General features: G+C 44.5%; 1 protein-coding gene across 2 annotated transcripts in view; it reads left to right on the top strand.

Moving 5' to 3' along the window:
- LOC138656731 (cilia- and flagella-associated protein 337-like) overlaps positions 1-25,372 on the top strand; it is a 150,685-nt gene that overhangs the window by 76,644 nt on the left and 48,669 nt on the right. For both annotated transcript variants that reach the window (XM_069743933.1, XM_069743934.1), the window contains exons 13-18: positions 5,333-5,435; positions 5,860-5,966; positions 14,523-14,617; positions 14,711-14,753; positions 14,832-14,877; positions 24,981-25,034. In XM_069743933.1, coding sequence (XP_069600034.1) covers positions 5,333-5,435; positions 5,860-5,966; positions 14,523-14,617; positions 14,711-14,753; positions 14,832-14,877; positions 24,981-25,034 — 448 coding nt within the window. The remainder of the gene's footprint in view (positions 1-5,332; positions 5,436-5,859; positions 5,967-14,522; positions 14,618-14,710; positions 14,754-14,831; positions 14,878-24,980; positions 25,035-25,372) is intronic.

The raw sequence follows: 25,372 nt of genomic DNA, 5'->3' as shown, positions 1-25,372 counted from the left end.
CTGATCGCTTCCGAGGGTTCTACTCCAATCTATTCGTAGTCCCCAAGAAAGGAGGCAGTGGGCGGCCCATATTGGACCTAAAACAACTCAACAAATATGTATGGGCCCGTCACTTCCGCATGGAGTCTCTTCGGTCCATCATTGCATCCATGGAGAAGGGAGAATATCTCGCCTCCATAGACATACAAGATGCATACCTGCATATACCGATTGCACCTGCCCATCAGAGGTTTCTCAGGTTCGCAATCGACCAGGACCACTACCAGTTCGTGGCTCTCCCGTTCGGACTCGCCATGGCTCCCAGAGTGTTTACCAAAGTCATGGCAGCCAACATGGACGTCCTGCACTCCAGAGGCATAGTAGTCGTTCCATACTTGGACGATCTACTCATCAAGGCTCCCACCTTCAAGGACTGCAAGCTCAGCGTCTCAATTACAATCGACACTCTGAGTCGCATGGGCTGGTTAGTCAACTTACAAAAGTCATCACCAACCCCGAGTCAGTCTCTGACCTTCCTGGGAATGCTATTCAACACCTCCAGGGGTCTAGTGCTCCTTCCCAAGGACAAGGCACTGGCTCTTCGCCTAGGAGTTCACACCCTCCTCCGCAAACCCCCTCAATCTCTCCGGTTTGCCATGAGAGTCCTCGGCAGGATGGGGGCAGCAATAGAAGCCATCCTATTTGCCCAGTTTCGCCTCAGGCCTCTCCAACTAGCCATCCTCAAGTCCTGGGACAAAAACCCTTTCTCTCTCGACAGGGAGTTCCAGCTAACGTCGTCAACCAAGAGGTCCCTGCACTGGTGGCTCAAGCCAACCTCGCTAGCAAAGGGGAAATCCTTTCTCACAGGTCAATGGAAGGTTCTGACCACCGATGAAAGCCTGACGGGTTGGGGTGCAGTGCACCTACATCACAGAGCAAGTGGTCCCCAGTGGAAGCGACCATGCCCTTCAACATCCTGGAAATTCGTGCCATCCTCCTGGCATTGAGAGCCTTTCATCACTTACTGGCAGCCTCTCACATCAGAATACAGTCGGACAATGCCACGGCTGTGGCATATGTGAATCACCAAGGGGGGACCCGCAGTATCCAGGCGATGCGAGAAGTGTCACATATCCTCCACTGGGCAGAGGAAACAGGGTCGGTTCTCTCGGCGGTCCACATTCCAGGTGTGGACAACTGGGAAGCAGACTTCCTCAGCCGACAAGAAATAAACTTGGGAGAGTGGTCTCTCCATCCCGAAATTTTTTGCCAGATTTGCCATTGCTGGGGGACCCCGGATGTGGACCTAATAGCATCCCACTACAATGCCAAGATCTCCAACTTCATGGCCAGAAAACACGATCCACGGTCGCTCGGAGCAGACGCTCTGGTTCAGGACTGGACCCAGTTCCAGCTTCTGTACATTTTTCCACCTCTCCCCCTTATATCCAGGGTGGTGAGGAGGATCAAGCAAGGGGGAGTTTCAACCATCCTAATCGCACCGGACTGGCCCAGACGTACATGGTACACCGACATCGTACAACTTACAGTAGACGCCCCCTGGCGTCTCCCCGACCGCCCTGATCTTCTATCACAAGGCCCGTTCTACCACCAGAACTCAGGGGCTCTCAATTTGATGGCGTGGCCCTTGAAACCTGGGTTCTAACCCAGACAGGGCTCCCGCCGGACGTCATTGGAACCATGATCAGGGCACGGAAGCCAGCCTCGGCCAAGATCTATTACCGTACCTGGAAAGCTTTCTTTACCTGGTGCGAATCTCGTGGCCAGACTCCACTCCCTTATTCCTTACCCAAAGTACTTGGTTTTCTCCAATCGGGTCTGGAGGCCAGGCTGTCCCTGGGCTCGCTTAAGAGCCAGGTTTCAGCCCTCTCAGTCCTTTTTCAAAGGCACATTGCTACCAAGCCGCAAGTAAGGACTTTTCTTCAGGGGGTTTCCCGATTGGTTCCCCCCTACAGATGACCACTAGAAACGTGGGACCTCAACCTGGTCCTGACAGCATTGCAGGAATCACCCTTTGAACCCCTTAAGGACGTCTCGCTCCGCCTTCTATCCCAGAAGGTGGTTTTCCTGGTGGCAATCACCTCGCTACGCAGGCAGCCTCTCACATCAGAATACAGTCGGACAATGCCACGGCTGTGGCATATGTGAATTACCAAGGGGGGACCCGCAGTACCCAGGCGATGCGAGAAGTGTCACATATCCTCCACTGGGCAGAGGAAACAGGGTCGGTTCTCTCGGCGGTCCACATTCCAGGTGTGGACAACTGGGAAGCAGACTTCCACAGCCGACAAGAAATAAACTCGGGAGAATGGTCTCTCCATCACGAAATTTTTTGCCAGATTTGCTATCGCTGGGAGACCCCGGATGTGGACCTAATGGCATCCCAATACAATGCCAAGGTCTCCAACTTCATGGCCAGAACACACGATCCGCGGTCGCTCGGAGCAGACGCTCTGGTTCAGGACTGGACCCAGTTCCAGCTTCTGTACATTTTTCCACCTCTCCCCCTGATATCCAGGGTGGTGAGGAGGATCAAGCAAGAGGGAGTTCCAACCATCCTAATCGCACCGGACTGGCCCAGACGTACATGGTACGCCGACATCGTACAACTTACAGAAGACGCCCCCTGGCGTCTCCCCGACCGCCCCGATCTTCTATCACAAGGCCCGTTCTACCACCAGAACTCAGGGGCTCTCAATTTGATGGCGTGGCCCTTGAAACCTGGGTTCTAACCCAGGCAGGGCTCCCGCCGGACGTCATTGGAACCATGATCAGGGCACGGAAGCCAGCCTCGGCCAAGATCTATTACCGTACCTGGAAAGCTTTCTTTACCTGGTACGAATCTCGTGGCCAGACTCCACTCCCTTATTCCTCACCCAAAGTACTTGGTTTTCTCCAATCGGGTCTGGAGGCCAGGCTGTCCCTGGGCTCGCTTAAGAGCCAGGTTTCAGCCCTCTCAGTCCTTTTTCAAAGGCACATTGCTACCAAGCCGCAAGTAAGGACTTTTCTTCAGGGGGTTTCCCGATTGGTTCCCCCCTACAGACGACCACTAGAAACGTGGGACCTCAACCTGGTCCTGACAGCATTGCAGGAACCACCCTTCGAACCCCTTAAGGAGGTCCCGCTCCGCCTTCTATCCCAGAAGGTGGTTTTCCTGGTAGCAATCACTTCGCTATGCAGGGTGTCTGAACTGACAGCACTCTCCTGCCGACGGCCCTTCCTGGTTTTTCACCAGGACAAGGTAGTTCTCCGTACGGTCCCATCCTTCCTTCCGAAGGTTGTGTCCCACTTCCACCTCAATGAGGAAATTTCACTGCAATCCTTTTGTCCGATCCCGGTTCATAGAGTGGAGAAGGCTCAGTATACGCTTGACCTTATCAGGGCATTGCGTATATATGTGTCTAGGACTGCGTCCTTCCGGAGGTCTGACTCTCTTTTCCTTCTTCCGGAAGGCGGCCGCAAGGGTCTGCCAGCTTCCAAAGCTACCCTTGCCAGGTGGATCAAATCCACCATACAAGACGCCTACCGCCTTAAGAATTCTCCTCTTCCAGCCGGTATTACGGCACACTCTACACGGGCGGTAGGGGCCTCCTGGGCCATTCGGCACCAGGCTTTGGCAGTGAGTGTGAAAGGCGGCCACATGGACTAGCCTACACACGTTTACTAAACACTACAGGGTTCATACCCAGTCCTCAGTGGACGCGAGCCTGGGTAGATGTGTTCTGGAAGAGGCGGTGCCCCAAATGTAGCAGCCTGTCTGCACAATATTCGTCCATTGCTTCCCACCCAGGGACTGCTTTGGGACGTCCCATGGTCCTGTGTCCCCCAATGAGGCGACAGAGTAAAGGAGATTTTTGTGTACTCACCGTAAAATCTCTTTCTCTTAGCCTCTAATTGGGGGACACAGCTCCCACCCTGTTGTCCTTCCGAGCCGTTGTTACTGTCGAGTTCTCATATTGTTTGCTTGAGCTCGTACACAGTTGCCTTCTTATAGGCATGGTTATGTTATTCATGTCACGTTCCTCCTTCTGCTTTTGCACAAAACTGGAAAAGGCTGACGCCGTCCAGGGATGTATACTGCAGAGGAGGAGCCACGGTTAATCTTTTTCAGATTATGCATAGTGTCGCCTCCTAGTGGACAGCAGCATAACAACCATGGTCCTGTGTCCCCCAATTAGAGGCTAAGAGAAAGAGATTTTACGGTGAGTACACAAAAATCTCCTTTTTCAGTAAGCTAGGATGCATAGACTATTATCTTTATGTTGACTTTTGAATGTATGTGTTTTTCTTTGGTTGGTCAAGAAACACAGACTATTTTTCATATGAGACTTTAACATTGACTCTTGAGTTGATCTTTGTTGAAACTTATTGTCTACTATCTTTGTGGGACAGAGACGTAGGGTATTTGAACAATAGTTGTTTGCTAATATGTTGACAAACTATGCGTATTGATTACTCAAACAATGAGAGTTAAACTCACCTCACCTTTCTCCAGACCTGTGGATGATGAACTGAACCACAGAAGTGAGTATAAAAAAGGTTTTTCTATCCTTCTGAAAGGATCAGAGACTCTTTACAAAACCACAGCCAGGAGCAGAACAGCAGCCAGGCCATCATGGCTCCATCCTAGATTTGACATTCTACAGCATGCTAGCTTATAAGACCATGGCCCCAGCTGAAAGAATTCAGATGAGTCTAACTGTGTCCAATAGTACATGCAGAAAACTGGCACTTCATATCAAATAATCACATAATTTCAGGCTAACACTGCTAGGATGCCAAGTGAAGAGATCCAGAGAATAAAATCAACTGTTTTATTTATTTGTATGAAAGAGTGCAAACAGCTAATACAATCTATAGTGCATAAATAGCTCAAAAAGTAAAAGCTATAATAGTATATACAAAGCATATAGGAATATAACAGAGACACAACCATCTTATATCTAGCCTTGTGACATAGTATAGCAATAAGTATGCTTCAACAGTGTGTACAAAGCCTATAATGCCAAGACTGTAATAGCGCACTATGCAGAGAAATGAAGATAATGCATATTACCAGGACAACGAAGTGAACTGCAGACCCAGGAAAATGATCAGCGTCCCTCCTCACCCTGACGCACGTTTCACATCCGCTTCTTCCGAATTTGGACCCGCCTCAGACCTGAGCCCATGGATATGTTTGAAGACGCCATTATTAGGACCCACCAGTCACCTGGCTCCATGGAGACATTCGGAGAAGTCAGATTATGACCATGCGGTCAATGTACTTTCATATGTAAACTATACACAGTGTCACAGCCTTTAAAGTAATTTCTTTTGTTGTATGTTACAGTGCCATTCTCCATGGACCGCCATCTGTCTCCCATAGTGAGCCGGTCATCAGCTGTCTGTATAACCGGCTGTTTCAGCAGATAATTAGTTGCTCTGAAGGATCAGTAAGTACTCCTACTGAGATATTTCTAGGGTTTGGACATTTTCCATTACATTTATTGTAATCCTATATTTAATGTTTAAATTTTATGGTGTTAACATAAAAGCTAATGATGGATTTAAAAGACCAATTTAAAGGAGTTCCTAAGTTACCCTTTTTCATAAAAAAGTGGTGGTGTTGCAGGGACATTAAACTCAAGGCTCTCCTGCAGATTACCAGTAATGAGACACTTCTTACAAAAGAGATTGTCTAAAGTAGACCTATTAAAATGAAGATATTACATATATTTGTGTCACTTATTCATTATGGATTATTTTTTCTATTTTCAAATAGGATTTTACTTTTCTTAAAAAATATTAAAACATTATTAGAATTTAAATGAATCATATATCAGAAACAGAGAAACTATTTGTGTGCCTTTGATGTAGGTAATGAGGACATGGGATCTCTTGACTGGGCAGCTTTTGGGTGAAGTACAAGCTGCTCATGGTCACGCTGCCATCACATGCATAGCTCTGAACACTGTTGGAAATAGGTATGTAACCTTTCTTAATAAGCCTTAATTTAAAAGGATTTTTATTCCTTCCTTGATATTCTTAACGATTTAGTTGCCTATACAAAAATCAGATTGCGTTCATACAGATATATCACTAAAATAGCTCAAGGCATGAACTCCATAATATCTCTGAAATTGTCCTTTAATAAAAATAATATATACTCACCTCCTGCACAGCAGCCTTTCCAGCGATGTCGGTGATGGATCTCCTGGTGATCCCGTGATATTTTTATGCTACCTGTGTTGGGGTGATCTCTTAAAGCAAACCTGCCAGCATTTTTTGCCGCTATAAGATATGCCACCGCCTTTCAGGGCTTATCTACAGCATTCTATAATACTGTAGATAAGCCCCCAGTCTGACCTGCAAGATAAAAATAAGTTTTATTATACTCAGCCGGGGGGCGGTCCAGTGCAGTGCAGTCCGATGGGTGTCGCTCTTCTTGGTCCAGTCAGATAAAATATGGCACTCAACTCATGTAGGTCTGATGTAGAAAACTATTTTATTGCCGTGCAATAAACGTTTCAGTCATCATTAGACATTCTTCAGTATACCGACTGCCCTTGTGGTGTCTGTGTCAAGCATCAATGCTCATAGTTAAATGTCATGTGCCGACAGTGGGATTTTTTTTTAGTCCCAGTAAGGAGAAGTGCTCCTGTGTCATAAATAAGGAGGGGTATACAAATTAGTTCCGGTTCAGCCGGTTTGATTGTCGGTGACAGTATAACAAAGTAGAAGTTCCTGTGTAGGTATGACAGGGAGCAGGAATTGGTGGTGGGTGGTGGCAATAGGAATGCTCATCTAACGCGGTGTCCGCCGCTGGCTCTTCTTGGTCCGGTGCCTCCCATCTTCTTCCGATACCGCCCTCCTGTTGCTTCATCGCTCCCCGGCATCGCGCTCCTGCGCAGACATACTTATCTGCCCTGTTGAGGGCAGACCAAAGTACTGCAGTGAGCAGGTGCTGGAAAAGGTCAGAGAGGTCCGGCGCCTGCATACTGCAGTACTTTACTCTGCCCTCAACAGGACAGATAAGTATGCCTGCGCAGGAGCGCGATGCCGGGGAGCGATGAAGCAACAGGAGGGCGGCATTGCAAGAAGATGGGAGGCACCGGACCCGGACCTGCGACACCCATCTGACCGGAGTGCCCCCCCGGGTGAGTATAATAAAACTTATTTTTCTTATCTTGCAGGTCAGATTGGGAGCTTATCTACAGTACTATAGAATACAGTAGATAAGCCCTGAAAGGCAGGGGCGATATCTTTTATCGGCCAAAACAGCTGACAGGTTCCCTTTAAGGTGAGATCTTAGTGATTGCCTGCCCCTGACCTGATAAATATGAGCCAAGTGCATGCATAGAAGAAATACATCGGACTCAATGTCAGATGTGTGCTTTTCTCTCGGCAAGAGCTGGCACAGAACTGATTTTATTAGTATAAACAAAAGATCACATAGCAGACAGGAAGAGGGCACATCTTCTGAGCAGCCATGGTGTCAGTCTGTGATAGGCAGATGTTAGGTTAGTTCCATATATATCTTCAGTGTTTCTACTTCACATTCTAAGGATCCCTTCCAGGGCGTAGTTGCAGGATACAGACGACATCTTGCCACACCACATATATTACTAGCTTATGTAAGGTTAATAATTGATTTAATTACCCATTCTCTCCTTCATACCTGAATCGGCACTATTGGGCGGCTGTGCCCTCGCTTTCCTCGGATGAACCTCAGGAAAGCAGAAGTAGTTAGCCCAATTTTGGACATTAATTGGCTGCAGGACTTTCGTGGCATAAAAATGTTATGGGATATGCTGCTCTAACATTGCTAGAATGGCGTCCGTGCAGGAGGTGAGTATATGTTATTTTACAAAGGGGAGACTTTGTTTAAAAAGGGGTTGTCCGATTAGTGTCAGCAAGTTGTGAGATTTGGCCTCCTGAAATCAGACCTTTTCTCTATTACATCTCTCAGATGCGCAGTCAGATTGAGAGCTGAGAAACGTAGAAGCCAATTGACTGTTCCTGGTCACGTTCGGCGCATGTCGTATCTCCCCCTTTGATGTGGGCTCCAGCAGTAAGCCCACATCAAAGTCGTGACATGTTGGCTGTTTTGTACAGCTGACATGTGCGCGCAATAGCGGCGGGTGAAATCGTGATTCACCCGCCGCTATTAACCTGTTAAATGCCGCTGTCAAACGCTGACAGCGGCATTTAACTACCACTTCCGGCTGCACGGCTGGAAATGAGCGCATCGCTGACCCCCGTCACATGATCGGAAGTTGGCGATGTGTCAGGACTGACCTCAATGGTTACTGATGCCGGCCTGCTGTGAGCGCCACCCTGTGGTCGGCGCTCATAGCAAGCCAGCATTTCAGCTACATAGCAGCGATCTGATGATCGCTGCTATGTAGCAGCGCCGATCCAGTGGTGCCAGCTTCTAGCCTCCCATGGAGGCTATTGAAGCATGGCACAAGTTAAAAAAAGTTTTTAAAAATATAAAAAAATATATAAAGTTTAAATCACCCCCGTTTCACCCCATCCTAAATAAAACAATAAAATAAAAAATCAAACCTACACATATTTGGTATAGCCGCGTTCAGAATCACCCGATCTATCAATAAAAAAAGCATTAACCTGATCGCTAAACAGCATAGCGAGAAAAAATTTTAAACGCCAGAATTACGTTTTTTTGGTCGCCGCGACATTACATTAAAATGTAATAACGGGCAATCAAAAGAACGTATCTGCACAAAAGTGGTATGATTAAAAACGTCAGCTTGGCATGCAAAAAATAAGCCCTCACCTGACCCCAGATCATGAAAAATGAAGACGCTACAGGTATCGGAAAATGGCGTTTTTTTTTGTTTGTTTTTTTAGCAAAGTTTTGAATTTTTTTTCACGACTTAGATAAAAAATAACCTAGTCATGTTTGGTGTCTATGAACTCATAATGACCTGGAGAATCATAATATCAGCTCAGTTTTAGCATTTCGTGAAGCTAGTAAAAACAGCCAAACAAAAAACAAGTGTGGGATTGCACTTTTTTGCAATTTCACCACACTTGGAATTTTTTTCCCGTTTTCTAGTACAAGACATGGTAAAACCAATGATGTCATTCAAAAGTACAACTCATCCCGCAAAAAATAAGCCCTCACATCACCATATTGACGGAAAAATAAAAAGTAATGGCTCTGGGAAGGAAGGGAGCGAAAAACGAAAACGAAAAAGGGCCGCGGCGGGAAGGAGTTAAATCATTCTTAACCTCTTTCTGACCCCGGACGGGATAGTATGTCCGAGGTCAGATACCGCGTTTTGATGCAGGGCTCCGGCGCTGAGCCCACATCAAAGCCGGGACATGTCAGCTGTTTTGAACTGCTGACATGTGCCCGTAATAGCGGCGGTTGAAATTGCGATTCACCCGCCGCTATTAACTAGTTAAATGCCACTGTCAAACGCTGACAGCGGCATTTAACTAGCGCTTCTGGCCGGGCATAATGACCTGGAGAATCATAACGGCAGGTCAGTTTTAGCATTTAGTGAACCTAGTAAAAAAGCCAATCAAAAAACAAGTGTGAGATTGCACTTTTTTTTTTTAATTTCACCGCATTTGGAATTTTGTTCCCGTTTTCTAGTACACGACATGCTAAAACCAATGATGTCATTCAAAAGTACAACTTGTTTCGCAAAAAATAAGCCCTAACATGGCCATATTGACGGAAAAATAAAAAAGTTATGGCTCTGGGAAGAAGGGGAGCAAAAAACGAACTCGGAAAATTCCAAGGTCATGAAAGGGTTAAACGTTTTTTTTCAGTGTGATAGAGTTCATTATTCATTGCCTTTAGGAAACACCATTGCCATGAATGGTATTGCAACCTTTTTATTAGAGGAGTACAAGTCAAAGTATCATCCAGCCAGGAGCTCTGCTATACAGGTCCTTCTCAAAAAATTAGCATATAGTGTTAAATTTCATTATTTATGTAATGATTACAATTAAACTTTCATATATTATAGATTCATTATCCACCAACTGAAATTTGTCAGGTCTTTTATTGTTTTAATACTGATGATTTTGGCATACAACTCCTGATAACCCAAAAAACCTGTCTCAATAAATTAGCATATTTCACCCATCCAATCAAATAAAAGTGTTTTTTAATAACAAACAAAAAACCAACAAATAATAATGTTCAGTTATGCACTCAATACTTGGTCGGGAATCCTTTGGCAGAAATGACTGCTTCAATGCGGCGTGGCATGGAGGCAATCAGCCTGTGACACTGCTGAGATGTTATGGAGGCCCAGGATGCTTCAATAGCGGCCTTAAGCTCATCCAGAGTGTTGGGTCTTGCGTCTCTCAACTTTCTCTTCACAATATCCCACAGATTCTCTATGGGGTTCAGGTCAGGAGAGTTGGCAGGCCAATTGAGCACAGTAATACCATGGTCAGTAAACCATTTACCAGTGGTTTTGGCACTGTGAGCAGGTGCCAGGTCGTGCTGAAAAATGAAATCTTCATCTCCATAAAGCATTTCAGCCGATGGAAGCATGAAGTGCTCCAAAATCTCCTGATAGCTAGCTGCATTGACCCTGCCCTTGATGAAACACAGTGGACCAACACCAGCAGCTGACATGGCACCCCACACCATCACTGACTGTCGGTACTTGACACTGGACTTCAGGCATTTTGGCATTTCCTTCTCCCCAGTCTTCCTCCAGACTCTGGCACCTTGATTTCCGAATTACATGCAAAATTTGCTTTCATCAGAAAAAAGTACTTGGGACCACTTAGCAACAGTCCAGTGCTGCTTCTCTGTAGCTCAAAAGTGGCTTTACCTGGGGAATGCGGCACCTGTAGCCCATTTCCTGCACACGCCTGTGCACGGTGGCTCTGGATGTTTCCACACCAGACTCAGTCCACTGCTTCCTCAGGTTCCCCAAGGTCTGGAATCGGTCCTTCTCCACAATCTTCCTCAGGGTCCGGTCTCCTCTTCTCGTTGTACAGCGTTTTCTGCCACATTGTTTCCTTCCAACAGACTTACCATTGAGGTGCCTTGATACAGCACTCTGGGAACAGCCTATTTGTTGAGAAATTTCTTTCTGGGTCTTACCCTCTTGCTTGAGGGTGTCAATGATGGCCTTCTTGACATCTGTCAGGTCGCTAGTCTTACCCATGATGGGGGTTTTGAGTAATGAACCAGGCAGGGAGTTTATAAAAGCCTCAGGTATCTTTTGCATGTGTTTAGAGTTAATTAGTTGATTCAGAAGATTAGGGTAATAGGTCGTTTAGAGAACCTTTTCTTGATATGCTAATTTATTGAGACAGGTTTTTTGGGTTATCAGGAGTTGTATGCCAAAATCATCAGTATTAAAACAATAAAAGACCTGACAAATTTCAGTTGGTGGATAATGAATCTATAATATATGAAAGTTTAATTGTAATCATTACATTATGGTAAATAATGAAATTTAACACTATATCCTAATTTTTTGAGAAGGACCTGTAATGCAGCTGTGTCCCTGACTGTAAAACCCCAGCGAATGAATGGAAACTAGGTCAATGACCTGTAGTTACCTTCATTCGCAGTGAGGCACCCTCTGCTGGTTGTCCTCATATGAACTCGAGCCTGGGAACTTTTCTGAATTTTTCCCACGCTCGAAGGACATTCAGCAGAGGGCGCCTCACCGCGAATGAAGGTAACTACAGGTCATTGACCTACTTTCCATTCATTCGCTGGGGTTTTACAGTCAGGAACACAGCTACATTATAGCAGAGCTCCTGGCTGTAAAAAAAATTAACCCCTTCAGATGGATTTACATCGTGGGACGTGACAGATCCTCCGAAGGTATGTATATTGTTGGTTTATTATTTTTTCTTTGTCACAGAGCGAGGGTCTTCAGGTGGATTACCAGAATAATAAAATATTCAAACAACCTGTGTTTTTATTTCATTAAAAGACTTTTTAATAATGTGTTTGTGTTTTTTTTTTAACCATTTCAGACTATTGGATTACTAATGGATAGGTGTCATAATTGACGCCTCTCCATTATTAATCTGGCTTAATAACCTTACAATAGCAAGGTGACATTAACCCTTCATTACCCCATATCCCACCGCTACACGGGAATGGGAAGAGAGTGGCCAAGTGCCAGAATAGGCGCATCTTCCAGATGTGCCTTCTCTGGGGTGGCTGGGGGCAGATGTTTTTAGCCAGGGGGGGGCCAAAAACCGTGGACCCTCTCCAGGCTATTAACATCTGCCCTCAGTCACTGGCTTTACTACTCTGGCGGAGAAAATGGCACGGAGCCCACGCCAATTTTTCCCGCGATTTAACCCTTTAATTTAATGGCTAGAATGGCCAAATTTTGCACATACACACTACTAACATTAGTAGTGTGGAATATGCAAAAAAATGGGAATATGACATGGTTTACTGTATGTAAACCATGTCTCATATCATGTCGGGTTTAGGAAGGAGATAGCAAAAGCCGGCAATTGAATTACCGGCTTTTAAGCTATCTCGCGCTGGATGAAATATTAATATATATATGTGTCTCACTAACATATATATATATATAAATATATATATATAGAAAGTACATATGTTTTTATTATTTTTAGAGCACATGGATCCCTTGTATATCCGTATGTCTGTTTTGCAAGCCTGCGAGAAAATTTCGCAGTACGAATGCCATACGGATTACATACGGAGGATGCCATGCACAAAATACGCTGACACACCCTGCCTATGGAGGAGATACGGACCACTATTTTGGGGACTTTTCAGCATATTACGGCCGTAAATTACGGACCGTATTTTTATACGCTGAGTGTGACGCCGGCCTAAGAGTGTATATATCTGGCGTACATACTCTCCATGGGTAAATTCTCCTTTTTTCTAAATCGACATATCATCTATAGGGTAAAGAGTCCGTGTGACTGCTCAGACATAAAATATTAATCATGACCATTTTCTTTTTGTGCAATCATAAGATTGGCTAAATTCATGTTTTGACTATCTCGCCAGCTTCAGGGTAATATTCTATACATTTAAGTGTTATTATTACCGTAGTTATTATTTTTTTATACAGTGATTTCCCAATGTGTTTGGATGCACTCAGTTTTTGTCTGTGATACCTAATGGTTGCCAATCATCTAGGTGCTTGCTTGGCAACATCCCCTTTGTCCGTTGGCGTGTTATGTAACCTGCAACCTGTAATTATACACATGCTCGGCTACTGGGTTAATTAGAGGATATCCTCTGCAGAGCAGCTAACCGTCGCTCCTAAGCTTTTAATCCTTCACTGAGATAAATAGGAGTCTGTATCATCAGTGGATCTTCAGTTAAAGTTTTCTCCAGAGATGAAGAATTAAAGAAATATAATGTTACTATATTACAGCAATTGGCTTTTTAAATGAGAACTAGTTATGCCCATGGGAACTGTGTGTGGCGGTGATACCAGCGTGGTGAAGACCAGGCTCACTAGGCAAGTTGGACCAAATAGTCATTCTCTTTGCACTGATGGCCGATCATGTTTCTACTATGGAGGTGATATGAGAAGAGATCAAATTGGCCACAAGTGGGTTTATATTCACACAAAGCACAGCCTGCTACCTAAAATACATTATTCGGTGACAACTGAATTGACGTCCCATGACGCTCATTGAGCCACTTTACCCAAGATCTAATTGACCCCTGGCATCCGACACCATTTTCCGATGTCCCAGACCTGTAGAATTAAGTAATCCTTTCCCTGCTGTCTCATTATTCTGAGTACATGTCATTCTCATTTGTATTCTTAATTTACAACAAATCATCAGGTAAATCAGTAATTATGATAGGACGATTATTAGAAGTCATCTGCTCAGTGGAAATTACCTGTTACTTTACAGGAATTGTCACCAGGACAAGTCCCTTCCATGTACCTTATCTGGGCCTATGGATATCACAAATTAAGGCCCCTACTCGGGACCCGTTTTATTACCAAAGACTGATTTATTCTGGAAATTAATGTCTTATGGAGACAACCTTTAATAAAGTCTTAGGGAACTTCAGATTATGGTAGCCTCCATTCAACGATGACGCATAAATCGCCCATGATGGCTGAAAAAGATGATATCTCCTATTTTATTGTATGACTGAATAATCCTGGCAGAAGCGATCCTCATAATATGTATTATGTGATCGCTGTTTGCAGAGTTCACTTATTTAGGTGAATCCATATTGAAAGGGTAACCATCGTTTTAATTTTTATATCACAAATCAATAGTACACATGAAAGTAAGAAATTTTGTAAAATATCTCATCAGCGAAATCGGCTTCTTCCTCTTCCTGGACTCATCCATCACTTTCAATTCATGGATAAAATCTGTATATATTCCCATGACTGAGATAGGAGATGACCGTTGGTGCTCACAAGCTTCTATATGTAATGTGTTGTCTCTGACTTCAGTAACTACAGATATACAGAATATATGTTTTCTGTGATTATTGTTCAGTATTTACTACGCGTCTTATACATCTGTTCGCGGCTATGTGTTTACAGATTGGTATCGGGTGGTAAAGATGGAAGTCTAAAGCTGTGGGACTGCACCTCAGATTCTCTCACCCCTATAAGGACCCTTATGGAGGGCAGTGCAGGTTGGTTGCTGGAGAATTCATTTCCACCCTGATGTCATTGTAGGTATCTAACAACACACGTTCCAATGGCTGTTTGTCTTTATTACTCCCTAGATGGAATCAGCGACGTCACCTACGCAGAACACGACGCTGATCAGTGCGTATTGTTTGCATTGGTGTGGAGTCTCTGTCCATTGTAGAAATGACCTAACATCACATTTTATTATATTTAAAGGTATATAGTGTCCGTTTCTTGTAGTGGACAGATCAGAATGTTTCCGGTAAGTTAGAAGAAACCTTGAAGTGTACAAATATGGACCTGAAGAATATGGATCAGATGTGTTATTTGCATCATTGTGCTGATTTTAAAGGGAACCTGACACTGATACATGGTGCTGGATCCACAGGCAGCATGTATGACACTGGCTGCAGGATTTCAATATGTTCAACTCTGAAACCCTATATACGCTCGCAAGGAGAGGCCGGTCACTACAGAGCAGCGGGAGGGGAGACGTCGCCGGAGACCCACCTGTCTGACCAGTCTTCCATGCACTTTGGTCCCCGGCGGCTATTAAACGTTGTTTTTTTATGAAATGCCGCAGGGATTCAGAGTTTAGCATGTATGCCTGAAATCATACAGCCAGTGTTTTATACATACTGACTGAATTTAAAGGGACAAAGTAATTTTTACCATGTGTGTATTGTGCTGGCAAGTGCAATGTATTTGGCAATAATAATAATAATAATAATAATAAAAAGAAGAAACATATTTACGTTACATTCTTCTACAGACAGAACCTCCTGTTTATAAGTTGTGTCTCAAAAAAAATGAGCTGCAACGAAACACACATAATGTGAACAGGTGCGGCACTGTTTTTGGAAGAAAGTAGTCGCATATCCCTAATAAAATGTATTACATGGACGTCCCTCACACGGAACGGCGTAATGCTCCGTTTCCTCTCTAGTGGCGCTGCGCGGTAATTCTAATCTTCCAAACAGATTGCACAGGGTGAGAAACTCTGCAGTCAGTTTATCGCCAGGAAGCAGAAGACACTTTAGGAAAACGCCAGCTGTGATTTCCTTGAAGCATCCTTTTTGGTGTCTTTTTACATTATGTATACAATAGCAGCGTCGTTCTGGGGTGCCTGGGCCCAAAGAGGAATTGACCCTAGGGGTCCACCCTACAGCTATATGCAAATACCTGTTAGCCGTTATCCTGTTATTTTGGAGCATCAACTATAAAACACAGGAGGCTCCTGCACATCTCCTATGTGCACACCATAACTGGGATGTACAATTACGGTAGTTTGCAATAAAGGGCTTCTTTGGTTAAAAGACACCGATCCTTGGGCTCCATAGGATAGGTGATAACTGGGCATAGGTGAACCATGGAAGTCTGTGGTAATGTTTGGGTTCGGCAGCCCGAATAAAGCTTTACTGTGTGGGCACTTCCAGCTCAATCACAGCCATGTCAAGTATTGGCATGGCTGTGATTGGCCGGCGCGCACCGTGTAAAAAAAAAAAAAAGACGTGCAGCCCCCAGCTGTGCTTTATCATGGCTGGTTATCAAAAATAGAGGCATACCCATGCTATTTTTAAAAAAATTATTTAAATAAATGGCATCAGTTTCCCCGGATTTTTGATAATCAGCCAAGTTAAAGCGGACAGCTAGGGGCTGTTATTCTCAGACTGGGAAGAGGCCATGGATATTGGTCCTCCCCAGCCTAAAAATAGCATCCCGCAGCCACTCTAGAAAAGGTGCATCTATTAGCTGCACCAATTGTGGTGCTTTGCCCGGCTCTTTCCTCTTTCCCTGGTGCAGTGGCAAGTGGTGTAATAGTTGTGGGGTTGATGTCAGCTGTTTTATGGCCTCTGATATTAAGCCCACAGGTTAGTAATGGAAAGGCGTCTATCAGACACCCCCATTACTAACTTCATAGTCAAATTTATTAAAGACACAGAGAGAAAAGTCATTTAATTGAAATAAACACAAAGACTCCTTTATTTGAAATGAAAACTCCCTCACCCTCTTTTACCCATTTATTCACCATAAATGAAAATAAAAAGTTAAGTTATGCTCAACTTTCCACTGATAATCCACTAATGGCCGTGTTCCATGAAGATCCAGATGGTTTGAATGGCAGGCTCCTCAGTGAGGCGGCTCACATTGAGCAGAGTGTGTAAAGGACTTTACTCTGTCTGTGTCTTTATTACATTTAACTATGGGATTAGTCATGCGGGTGTCTTATAGACGCCTCTTCATTACTAAACCAAGGACTTGATGTCAGCAGCCATAAAACAGCTGACATCAACCCCACAACTATTACCCCACCTGCCACCGCATCAGGGCAAGTGGCAAGAGCTGGGAAAAGTGCCAAAATTGATGCAGCTAATAGATGCATATTTTCTGGGGGCTGCAATTTTTATGCGGGGGTGGGGGGTGGGGGCAATATCCATGGTCCATTCCCAGTCTGAGAATACCAGCCCCCAGCTGACTGCTTTATTTTGGCTGGTTGTCAAAAATTGGGGGGACCCCACAGCATTTTTTTAAAAGTATTCTTATCTGTCTGACGCCTTTGACAGGTGGTATCCTTTTTACCACCGGACACAACTGTCATATGTGTAACAGTGTGGGACCAGTAGCGCTCTGACCGGGGAAACAAATTTACTGTTGATCAGAGCCAGTGTTTCTTGCGCTGTCATACAGTTGATAGCATGGGAAACGATGGATGTTTGGACCGGGTTAGATTTCAAATACCGTTCTAGTACCTGAACCTTACTTTTTAAAAATGTTTTCGACCGTACCAGACGGATACGAACATCCACAGGTTCCCCCATCACTAGTGATAACTTATTGATCGTTTGGGTACAACAATTGGAAGCCGCACTGATCGGAAGAAATGGGAAGTTTTATCCCTGACAGAACCCTTTTATCCCTATTTTAAAATGGAGCGGCGAGTGGGCAGTCTGACCGCCGCTCCATTCATTCTCTTTGGGGCTTCCAGAAAAAAACAAGCACAGTGCTCGCAGCCACTGAGTGAATGAATGGATCAGTGGTCAAGTTGCACATGCCACTCCAATCTAATGGAGATAAATGCTTTGCATTCTGCCAATCGGTGTGGGTCCCAGCAGTCAGACCCCCACCAATCAATAAGTTATCACTTATCCTGTGGAGAGGTGATTACTTGTTTTTACCAAAGAATGTATCTTGTTCCAAGTATTTAATCGCTAATGGAAATAAAGAACCTTCTTCTAATTAATATCAGAGAGAACAATTGACCGCCATACACAATCCACTATTCCAAGACCAATAATACCACATACAAGAGGGAAATACCTCCACACTGTGACCAGACCACATATTACCATCCTAAAGCAACCAAATAATTCCACATGCTAGGGAGAAATTTAGCCACACCATGACTGGGCTACATAGTGACCAAATAATGAAACATAAACACTGCCATACCATGACTGGACCACATATTACGACATAGTGACCTAATACTACAATACTCCTCTTTCAGGGGTGGACACAGACAGCTTGGGGCCCCTGTGCAGGAAATGTGTCTGGGCTCCCCTCCCTATAAGGTGACAAAGTGTGTGTGTGTGTGTGTGTGTGTGTGTGTGTGTATATATATATATATATATATATATATATATATATATATAAACACACTAAGGCACTGTGCTATACATAAGTGAGTACACTATATGCTAAGGGACTGTGCTAAACATAATAATCGATAATAACGTCTTCCTCCACCTCCCTGTTCCTAAATCCTTTATAAATCCCCCTTCCTCCTATCCCAATCCCCCACACCCATCATTGTCCTCCTCCCCCCGCATCACATAATTGCCCTCTCCCCCACCCACATGATTGCCCTCCTCACCACCTCCATTATTGCTTTCTCCCCAACACCCCATTATTGCCCATTCACCACCTCCATCATTTCCTCCTCCCCCACCACCCATATCATTGCCCTCTCTGTCAACCCAATCATTGCCTTCCGCCCCATCACCCCATCATTGCCCTCTCCTCCACTTGCACACACACAGCACCATTCACCTCTCTGCATACACACACACATTCACCTCTGCGCACGGTATCTTGAAGCCCCACCATCGCCAACAGCTTCCTGTCTTGCACAGCCGTGGCGCTGAATGATGATGTCATTCAGCCGCTGCTATGTGAGACAGGAAGCAGGACGGATCCATTCCCTGCAGTTCCACTCCCATTTTCTCCTGCAGGCAGTGGAGCTGCAGGGATTGCTTCCTGCCCGCCGCACGAGGGCAATCTGGCCAGGGGCCCCACGGAGCCGGATAAACTGGCCAGATTGCCCTCAATATTAGCCACCCTGCAGGTAGGACCGGTTTTAGGCAAAGTGGGGTCCTAGGCAAAGTTTAAAATGGGGCCCCAAATGCTAACATATTGTACATCACACAGAAGCATTGTATATACATGCGCTGAGTTCAGGCCGCTAAATGAGTGTGATCGACAATACTGAAATCATTCAACGCTTGTTTCCCAGCCTCTTTACACCAACTGAAAAAGAATGATGGAGACAGAATGATCACTAATAGATCACTAACAGATCACCATACAGTATCATGTTATCAGCAGCACATCTACAGTTTTCATCGGCAATGTGCTGCTGAGAACAATGATTTCTGTTTCAGCATAAACAATCCAATCAGTCGATGAATATACAGCATTTTGCTTGTTTAGTATAATAGACCTCCATGTGTTATAATGTGCACTACAGTACACCATATTGTAAAATGCACACCCCATAGTCCTCCATATAGTATAATACACTCACCATAGTCCTCCATATAGTATTATACACTTCCCATAGTCCTCCACATAGTATAATACACTCCTCATAGTCCTCCATATGTTATTATACACTTCCCATATTCCTCCACATAGTATAATACACTCCTCATAGTGCTCCATATAGTATAATGCACTGTCATAGTCATCCATGTAGTACAATTCACTTCCCATAGTATAATGCACCCCATAGTTCTCCATATAGTATAATGTGTTCCCCATAGTCCTCGATACAGTATAATGCAGCCCACATATAGTATAATGCAGCCACCCCATAGACCATAATGCAACCACCCCACAGAGCATAATGTAACCCCCCATAGAATATAAGGCAGCCCCACTCATATAGTATAATGTAGCCCCCTCATAGTGTATGATGCAATCACCCCTCATAGAATATAAATATAATACAGCCCCCATAGAATATAATGTAGTCCCAAATAGAATATGATACAGCCCACCTCCCCATAGAATATAATGTAGCCCCAAAGAGTATGATGCAATCCTCCCACATAAAATCTAATACAGCCCCACAGAATATAATACAGCCCACCTCCCCATAGTATATAATGCAGCCCCACATAGTATATAACATAGCCTCCCCCATAGAATATTATGCATAATGTACCACCCATAGTATATAACACAGCCACATAGTGTATAACACAGCCTCCCCAATAGAATAGAATATACCCCCACAATATATAACACAGCCTCCCCCATAGAATATAATATACCCCATAGTATATAGCACAGCCCGCATAGCATATAGCACAGCCCGCGTAGTATATAACACAGCCCGCGTAGTATATAGCACAGCCACGTAGTATATAACAGAGCCCACATAGTATATAACACAGCCCACGTAGTATATAGCACAGCCACGTAGTACATAACACAGCCCACGTAGTATATAGCACAGCCACATAGTATATAACAGCCCACGTAGTATATAACACAACCCACATAGTATATAGCACAGCCACTTAGTATATAACACAGCCCATGTACTAGTATATAGCACAGCCCACGTAGTATATAACACAGCCCACGTAGTATATAACACAGCCAACATAGTATATAGCACAGCCACTTAGTATATAACACAGCCACTTAGTATATAACACAGCCCACATACTAGTATATAGCACAGCCTCTCCCATAGAATATAATATACCCCCCATAATATATAACAGCCTCCCCATAGAATATAATATATCCCCATAATATATAACACAGCCTCCCCCGTAGAATATAATATACCCCCATAGTATATAGCACAGCCCCCATAGTATATAGCACAGCCCACGTAGTATATAGCACAGCCCACGTAGTATATAGCACAGCCATGTAGTATATAGCACAGCCACTTAGTATATAACATAGCCACATAGTATATAACACAGCCACATAGTATATAACACAGCCCACATAGTATACAACACAGCCCACGTAGTATATAGTACAGCCACATAGTATATAACACAGCCCACATAGTATATAGCACAGCCACTTAGTATATAACACCGCCCATGTACTAGTATATAGCACAGCCCATGTAGTATATAACACAGCCACTTAGTATATAACACAGCCACTTAGTATATAACACAGCCCACATACTAGTATATAACACAGCCCACGTAGTATATAACACAGCCACTTAGTATATAACACAGCCACTTAGTATATAACACAGCCCACATACTAGCATATAGCACAGCCACTTAGTATATAACACAGCCCACGTACTAGTATATAGAACAGCCCACGTAGTATATAACACAGCCCACAAAGTATATAGCACAGCCACTTAGTATATAGCACAGCTACTTAGTATATAACACAGCCCACGTAATATATAGCACAACCACTTAGTATATAACACAGCCACTTAATATATAACACAGCCCATGTAGTATATAGCACAGCCACTTAGTACATAACACAGCCCACGTTCTGGTATATAGCACAGCCACTTAGTATATAACAAAGCCCACGTAGCATATAGCACAGCCTGCATCCCCCCCCCCAGAATGGCCCGACAGTCCAGTACTCACTGTTACAGTAAAAGAAAAAAAACACTCCTCACCTCTCCTTGTGCCCGCGCTGCTCCCTACTCCTGTCTCGGCGGCTGCCGCTGCACTGCCTCGCACACAGTGAGTGTGCGATGACATCATCACGCACCCGCAGTGTCAGAGGCAGAGCTGGGAATGATGGGAGAGGGAGCGTCATCTGACGCTCTCTCCATCATTGCTTTGAACTGTACCGGCAGACACCGGTATAGTTCAATGCGGCGGGGGAGTCGGCGCTGGCGGCAGGCGGGCCCTCCTGCCTCACAGGGGCCCCATAGTGGCTGCGTGATGTGCCACTAGCTGGGGGCCCCTGGCGGAGAGTGGGCCCTAGGGAGCCGCCTGCCGCTAAGGCCGACCCTGCCTGCAGGGGCCCCCTGGAGCCTCCGGGCCCCGGTGCACCTGCATCGGTTGAACCGGCGGTATGTCCGCCCATGTGTTCTTTAATAAAAACCATAATACTAACATCACTGTTATTACCACCAGTTACATTATGCACAGGACCTCTGTATATAGTGTACAGTTTTATAGTGTTAGTGTTCAGGTAATACAGTGTCTCACCAATGACAATATACACAGGAGCTCTGTATTTAGTGTACAGGTAATATTGGGATCACCAATTATATTATACACAGGAGCTCTGTATATAGTGTATAGTGTAAGTGTACAGGTAACACACTTACCAGTGACGTCTCTATTAGATGTCCTTCAGCTTCGATTTTCTTCTTCATCTGACACAGACCACCATCACTTCCAGCCAGGACTCGTCTCTACAGAAAAAAACAAACACAGTTATCAATAACTGATCGCTTCTGGAGCACATTCAGCACTTATTCCCCAACTTATGCACTACATCAGATGATGAAAAAAGGTGACATAGTGCCGCCGTGCACAGTTAGGCTAGGTTCACATAGTGTTACTGCAGCCCGTTCAACACATGCGTTAAACGGGCTGCGTTAACGCAAGTGCCGAAATTCCATTGTGCTAGCGTAGATAGAGCTAGCAGATGCTCTATCTGCGCTAGCAGTGCCGGACCTGGAAATGCTGCAGCCTGCGTCCCAGGGTCCATCACTCAATGACGGCACATCGCTAGCGCACGCCCATTTTGGGCATGCGCTAGCGATGCGCCCAAAATAGAGTTTAATGGCAGCGTTAACAGACTGCGTTACACCGCGGTGTAACGCAGTCCGTCTAACGAACTGCATTAAACGTAATGTGAACCTGGCCTAACAGGGACATCCCTTTTCTTCCTCTCATGGAAAACAGTATTCTAAAAAGTAAATTATATTGCAGCGGTAATGTTCCCTAATTGACCCCTACAGTAATTATGTCCGTACACTTGGCACCATAAACTAATAATGTAGGATTCTTATTTTGGTCTCCATACAGTAATTAAGTCCCTCAATTTGACCCCTTTAATTAAACATGTCACCCATCTTGGACCCCTTTGTCCCTGGAGCTTGCCCTATGTCCCTGTTCCTGGCCCTTTTGTCCCTTGTGCTGGCCCCATGTCCCTTGTTCTGGCCCAATATCCCTAGTGCTGGCCTCTATGTCTCTTGTGCTGGTCCCTAAGTCCCTTGTGTTTGCCCCTATGTCCTTGGTCCTGGGTCCCTATGTCTCTTGTGCTGGCACCCTGTCTCTGGTGCCCCACATTATGCCGCATCCAAAGAAAAAATAAAGATTCTTCTTCTCTGCCTGCACTCCTGGTCCTGGTGTCCTCTCCCTTCAGATCCAGCGCAGTTGTGTTAAAATGTCCACCAACCTATCAGAGGCTGGCGGCTGACGTCAGTGTGTCTGTCAAGGTCACCTTTAGTCTATGTTCACACGATGCGGATTTGCTGCAGACCCGCAGCGGATTTTTCCGCGTAGAAACGCTGCAGATCCGCTGCAGATCCGCACTGTGATGTGCAGTACAATGTAAATTAATGTAAAAAATTAATGTAAAAAATGAAAAAGCTGTGCACACGGTGCGGGAAAATCAGTGCAGAATTGCTGCGAATTTAAAAGAAGTGCATGTCACTTCTTTTGTGCGGATCTGCAGCGTTTCTGCACCCCTCCATGATAGAAATCCGCAGTGGCAAAATCTGCAGAAAATCTGCATCAATTCCGTGGCAAATCCGCACAAAATCCACATAAAACCGCGGTAAATCCGCAGCTGCGGATTCTGCCAGGAGATGCGGATTTTGTGCAGAAAATTCTGCACCACATTTCCTACGTTTGCACATAGCCTCTCTCGATAGTCACACTGTCAGCCGTGGGTCTCTGATAGGTTGGTGGCCAATTTACTACGACTGTGCCGGATCTGCAGGGAGAGGACGTGGCGCCGCACAGGGAGTAATAAATCACTTGGCACTCAAATGGTTTCTTTCAGATGAAAAAAATGAACATCCCATTTATTTGTGCATCCAGTTCAAAGATTATTAAACGTTTTCAGTCGAATCACAAGACCTTCATCAGAAATATCTTTAACAAAACTGGAAGCATAGGACAATGGAGTATATGAGCCTAGGCAACCCGGGATGGAAAGCACACCTGGAACGTCTCACGGATCCTGAAGGGAGAAGCAGGGCGTGTATCCGCCGCTGCATATGGCGCTCATAGACGTCCGGTCCATCGCGCTGTGTGTAGTCCCGGGGGCGCTTTCCATCCCGGGTTGCCTAGGCTCATATACCCCATTGTCCTATGCTTCCAGTTTTGTTAAAGATATTTCTGATGAAGGTCTTGTGATTCGACCGAAAACGTTTAAATAATCTTTGAACTGGATGCACAAATAAATGGGATGTTCATTTTTTTCATCTGAAAGAAACCATTTGAGTGCGAAGTGATTTATTACTATTGGATTGACGGGCTGGAAACCTGACTTGGGCACCACACAGGATCCTTGAGTGCCGTGTGTTTTGTCTTTAGCAGCACAGGGAGTGTTTTTTTTTCTGTGCAGGCAGGTAAGAAGAATCTGTTTACTATTGCGGTGCAGACATTCAGTTGAAACCAGTGAAGAATGGCCAGGTTACTTCCTTTAACTACTATCAGCTTTGGAAGCCTGAACAGGTTGAAAAAAGCTGAAAAAGATTGAACATATGACCTTGCTATGCATATGTTCATTTTTTACCAATTGTTTAAGCACTTTTTCAGGCGAGTTTCGGAGTAGATGTTGTGTGCACATAACCTAATAAACTGTGATCGTCTAAAGCGGATAAATCCTTCAATTTATGATATAACTGCTGGAGGGGATTCATGCTCCGCTTTATCGCTTCATCTGAAATGTTTCCAATACAGAGAATCCTCAGAACCTTTTCTGTTCATGTTTGTTCTTGATGATATTACCAGCCAGTTATGTATGTCGCACTTTTTTACGCTTTGTACCTTTTGGATCAGTGTTGGGACATTAGAACATTAACGTGGCCCGGACTCTGCTCTGAATCCTATCTGCTTGCTGTATTTTATTTCTCTATTTTTTTTTTTATACCAAAATCAGGATGCTCTGATATCAGAACATGGACTGCCACAAGTGACCTGGAGCAATAATGTGGTAAGTTGCAAGTTTTCTTTACAACCATTAGAGTTAGTTCCAGGCCATCCTTGGCTATAATTCTCTGCAGTGGATCCAAGGGAAATGTGCGATGTAATCTGCACAAATGTTGATTTACTGTGACTTTACTCTATGCATTGCAAAGGGTGAAACCCATAATATAAATCCTACTGTATTGTGAATTTCGAGAATTCTTTTTTTTTGCTAGCAACATTTGGAGAATGGGATGTTGAAGATCCACAATGGAAATCCATCATAATAAGTCACACTAAGACAGTGTAGTCTTGTTAATTTTCACCTGTTTCTGCAAGATACATTTATGTTACAGCAGGAAATTT

This window comes from Ranitomeya imitator, chromosome 1 (genome assembly GCF_032444005.1).
Source record: "Ranitomeya imitator isolate aRanImi1 chromosome 1, aRanImi1.pri, whole genome shotgun sequence".
NCBI lineage: Eukaryota > Metazoa > Chordata > Amphibia > Anura > Dendrobatidae > Ranitomeya > Ranitomeya imitator.
This window is presented reverse-complemented; position numbering and strand designations above follow the sequence as displayed.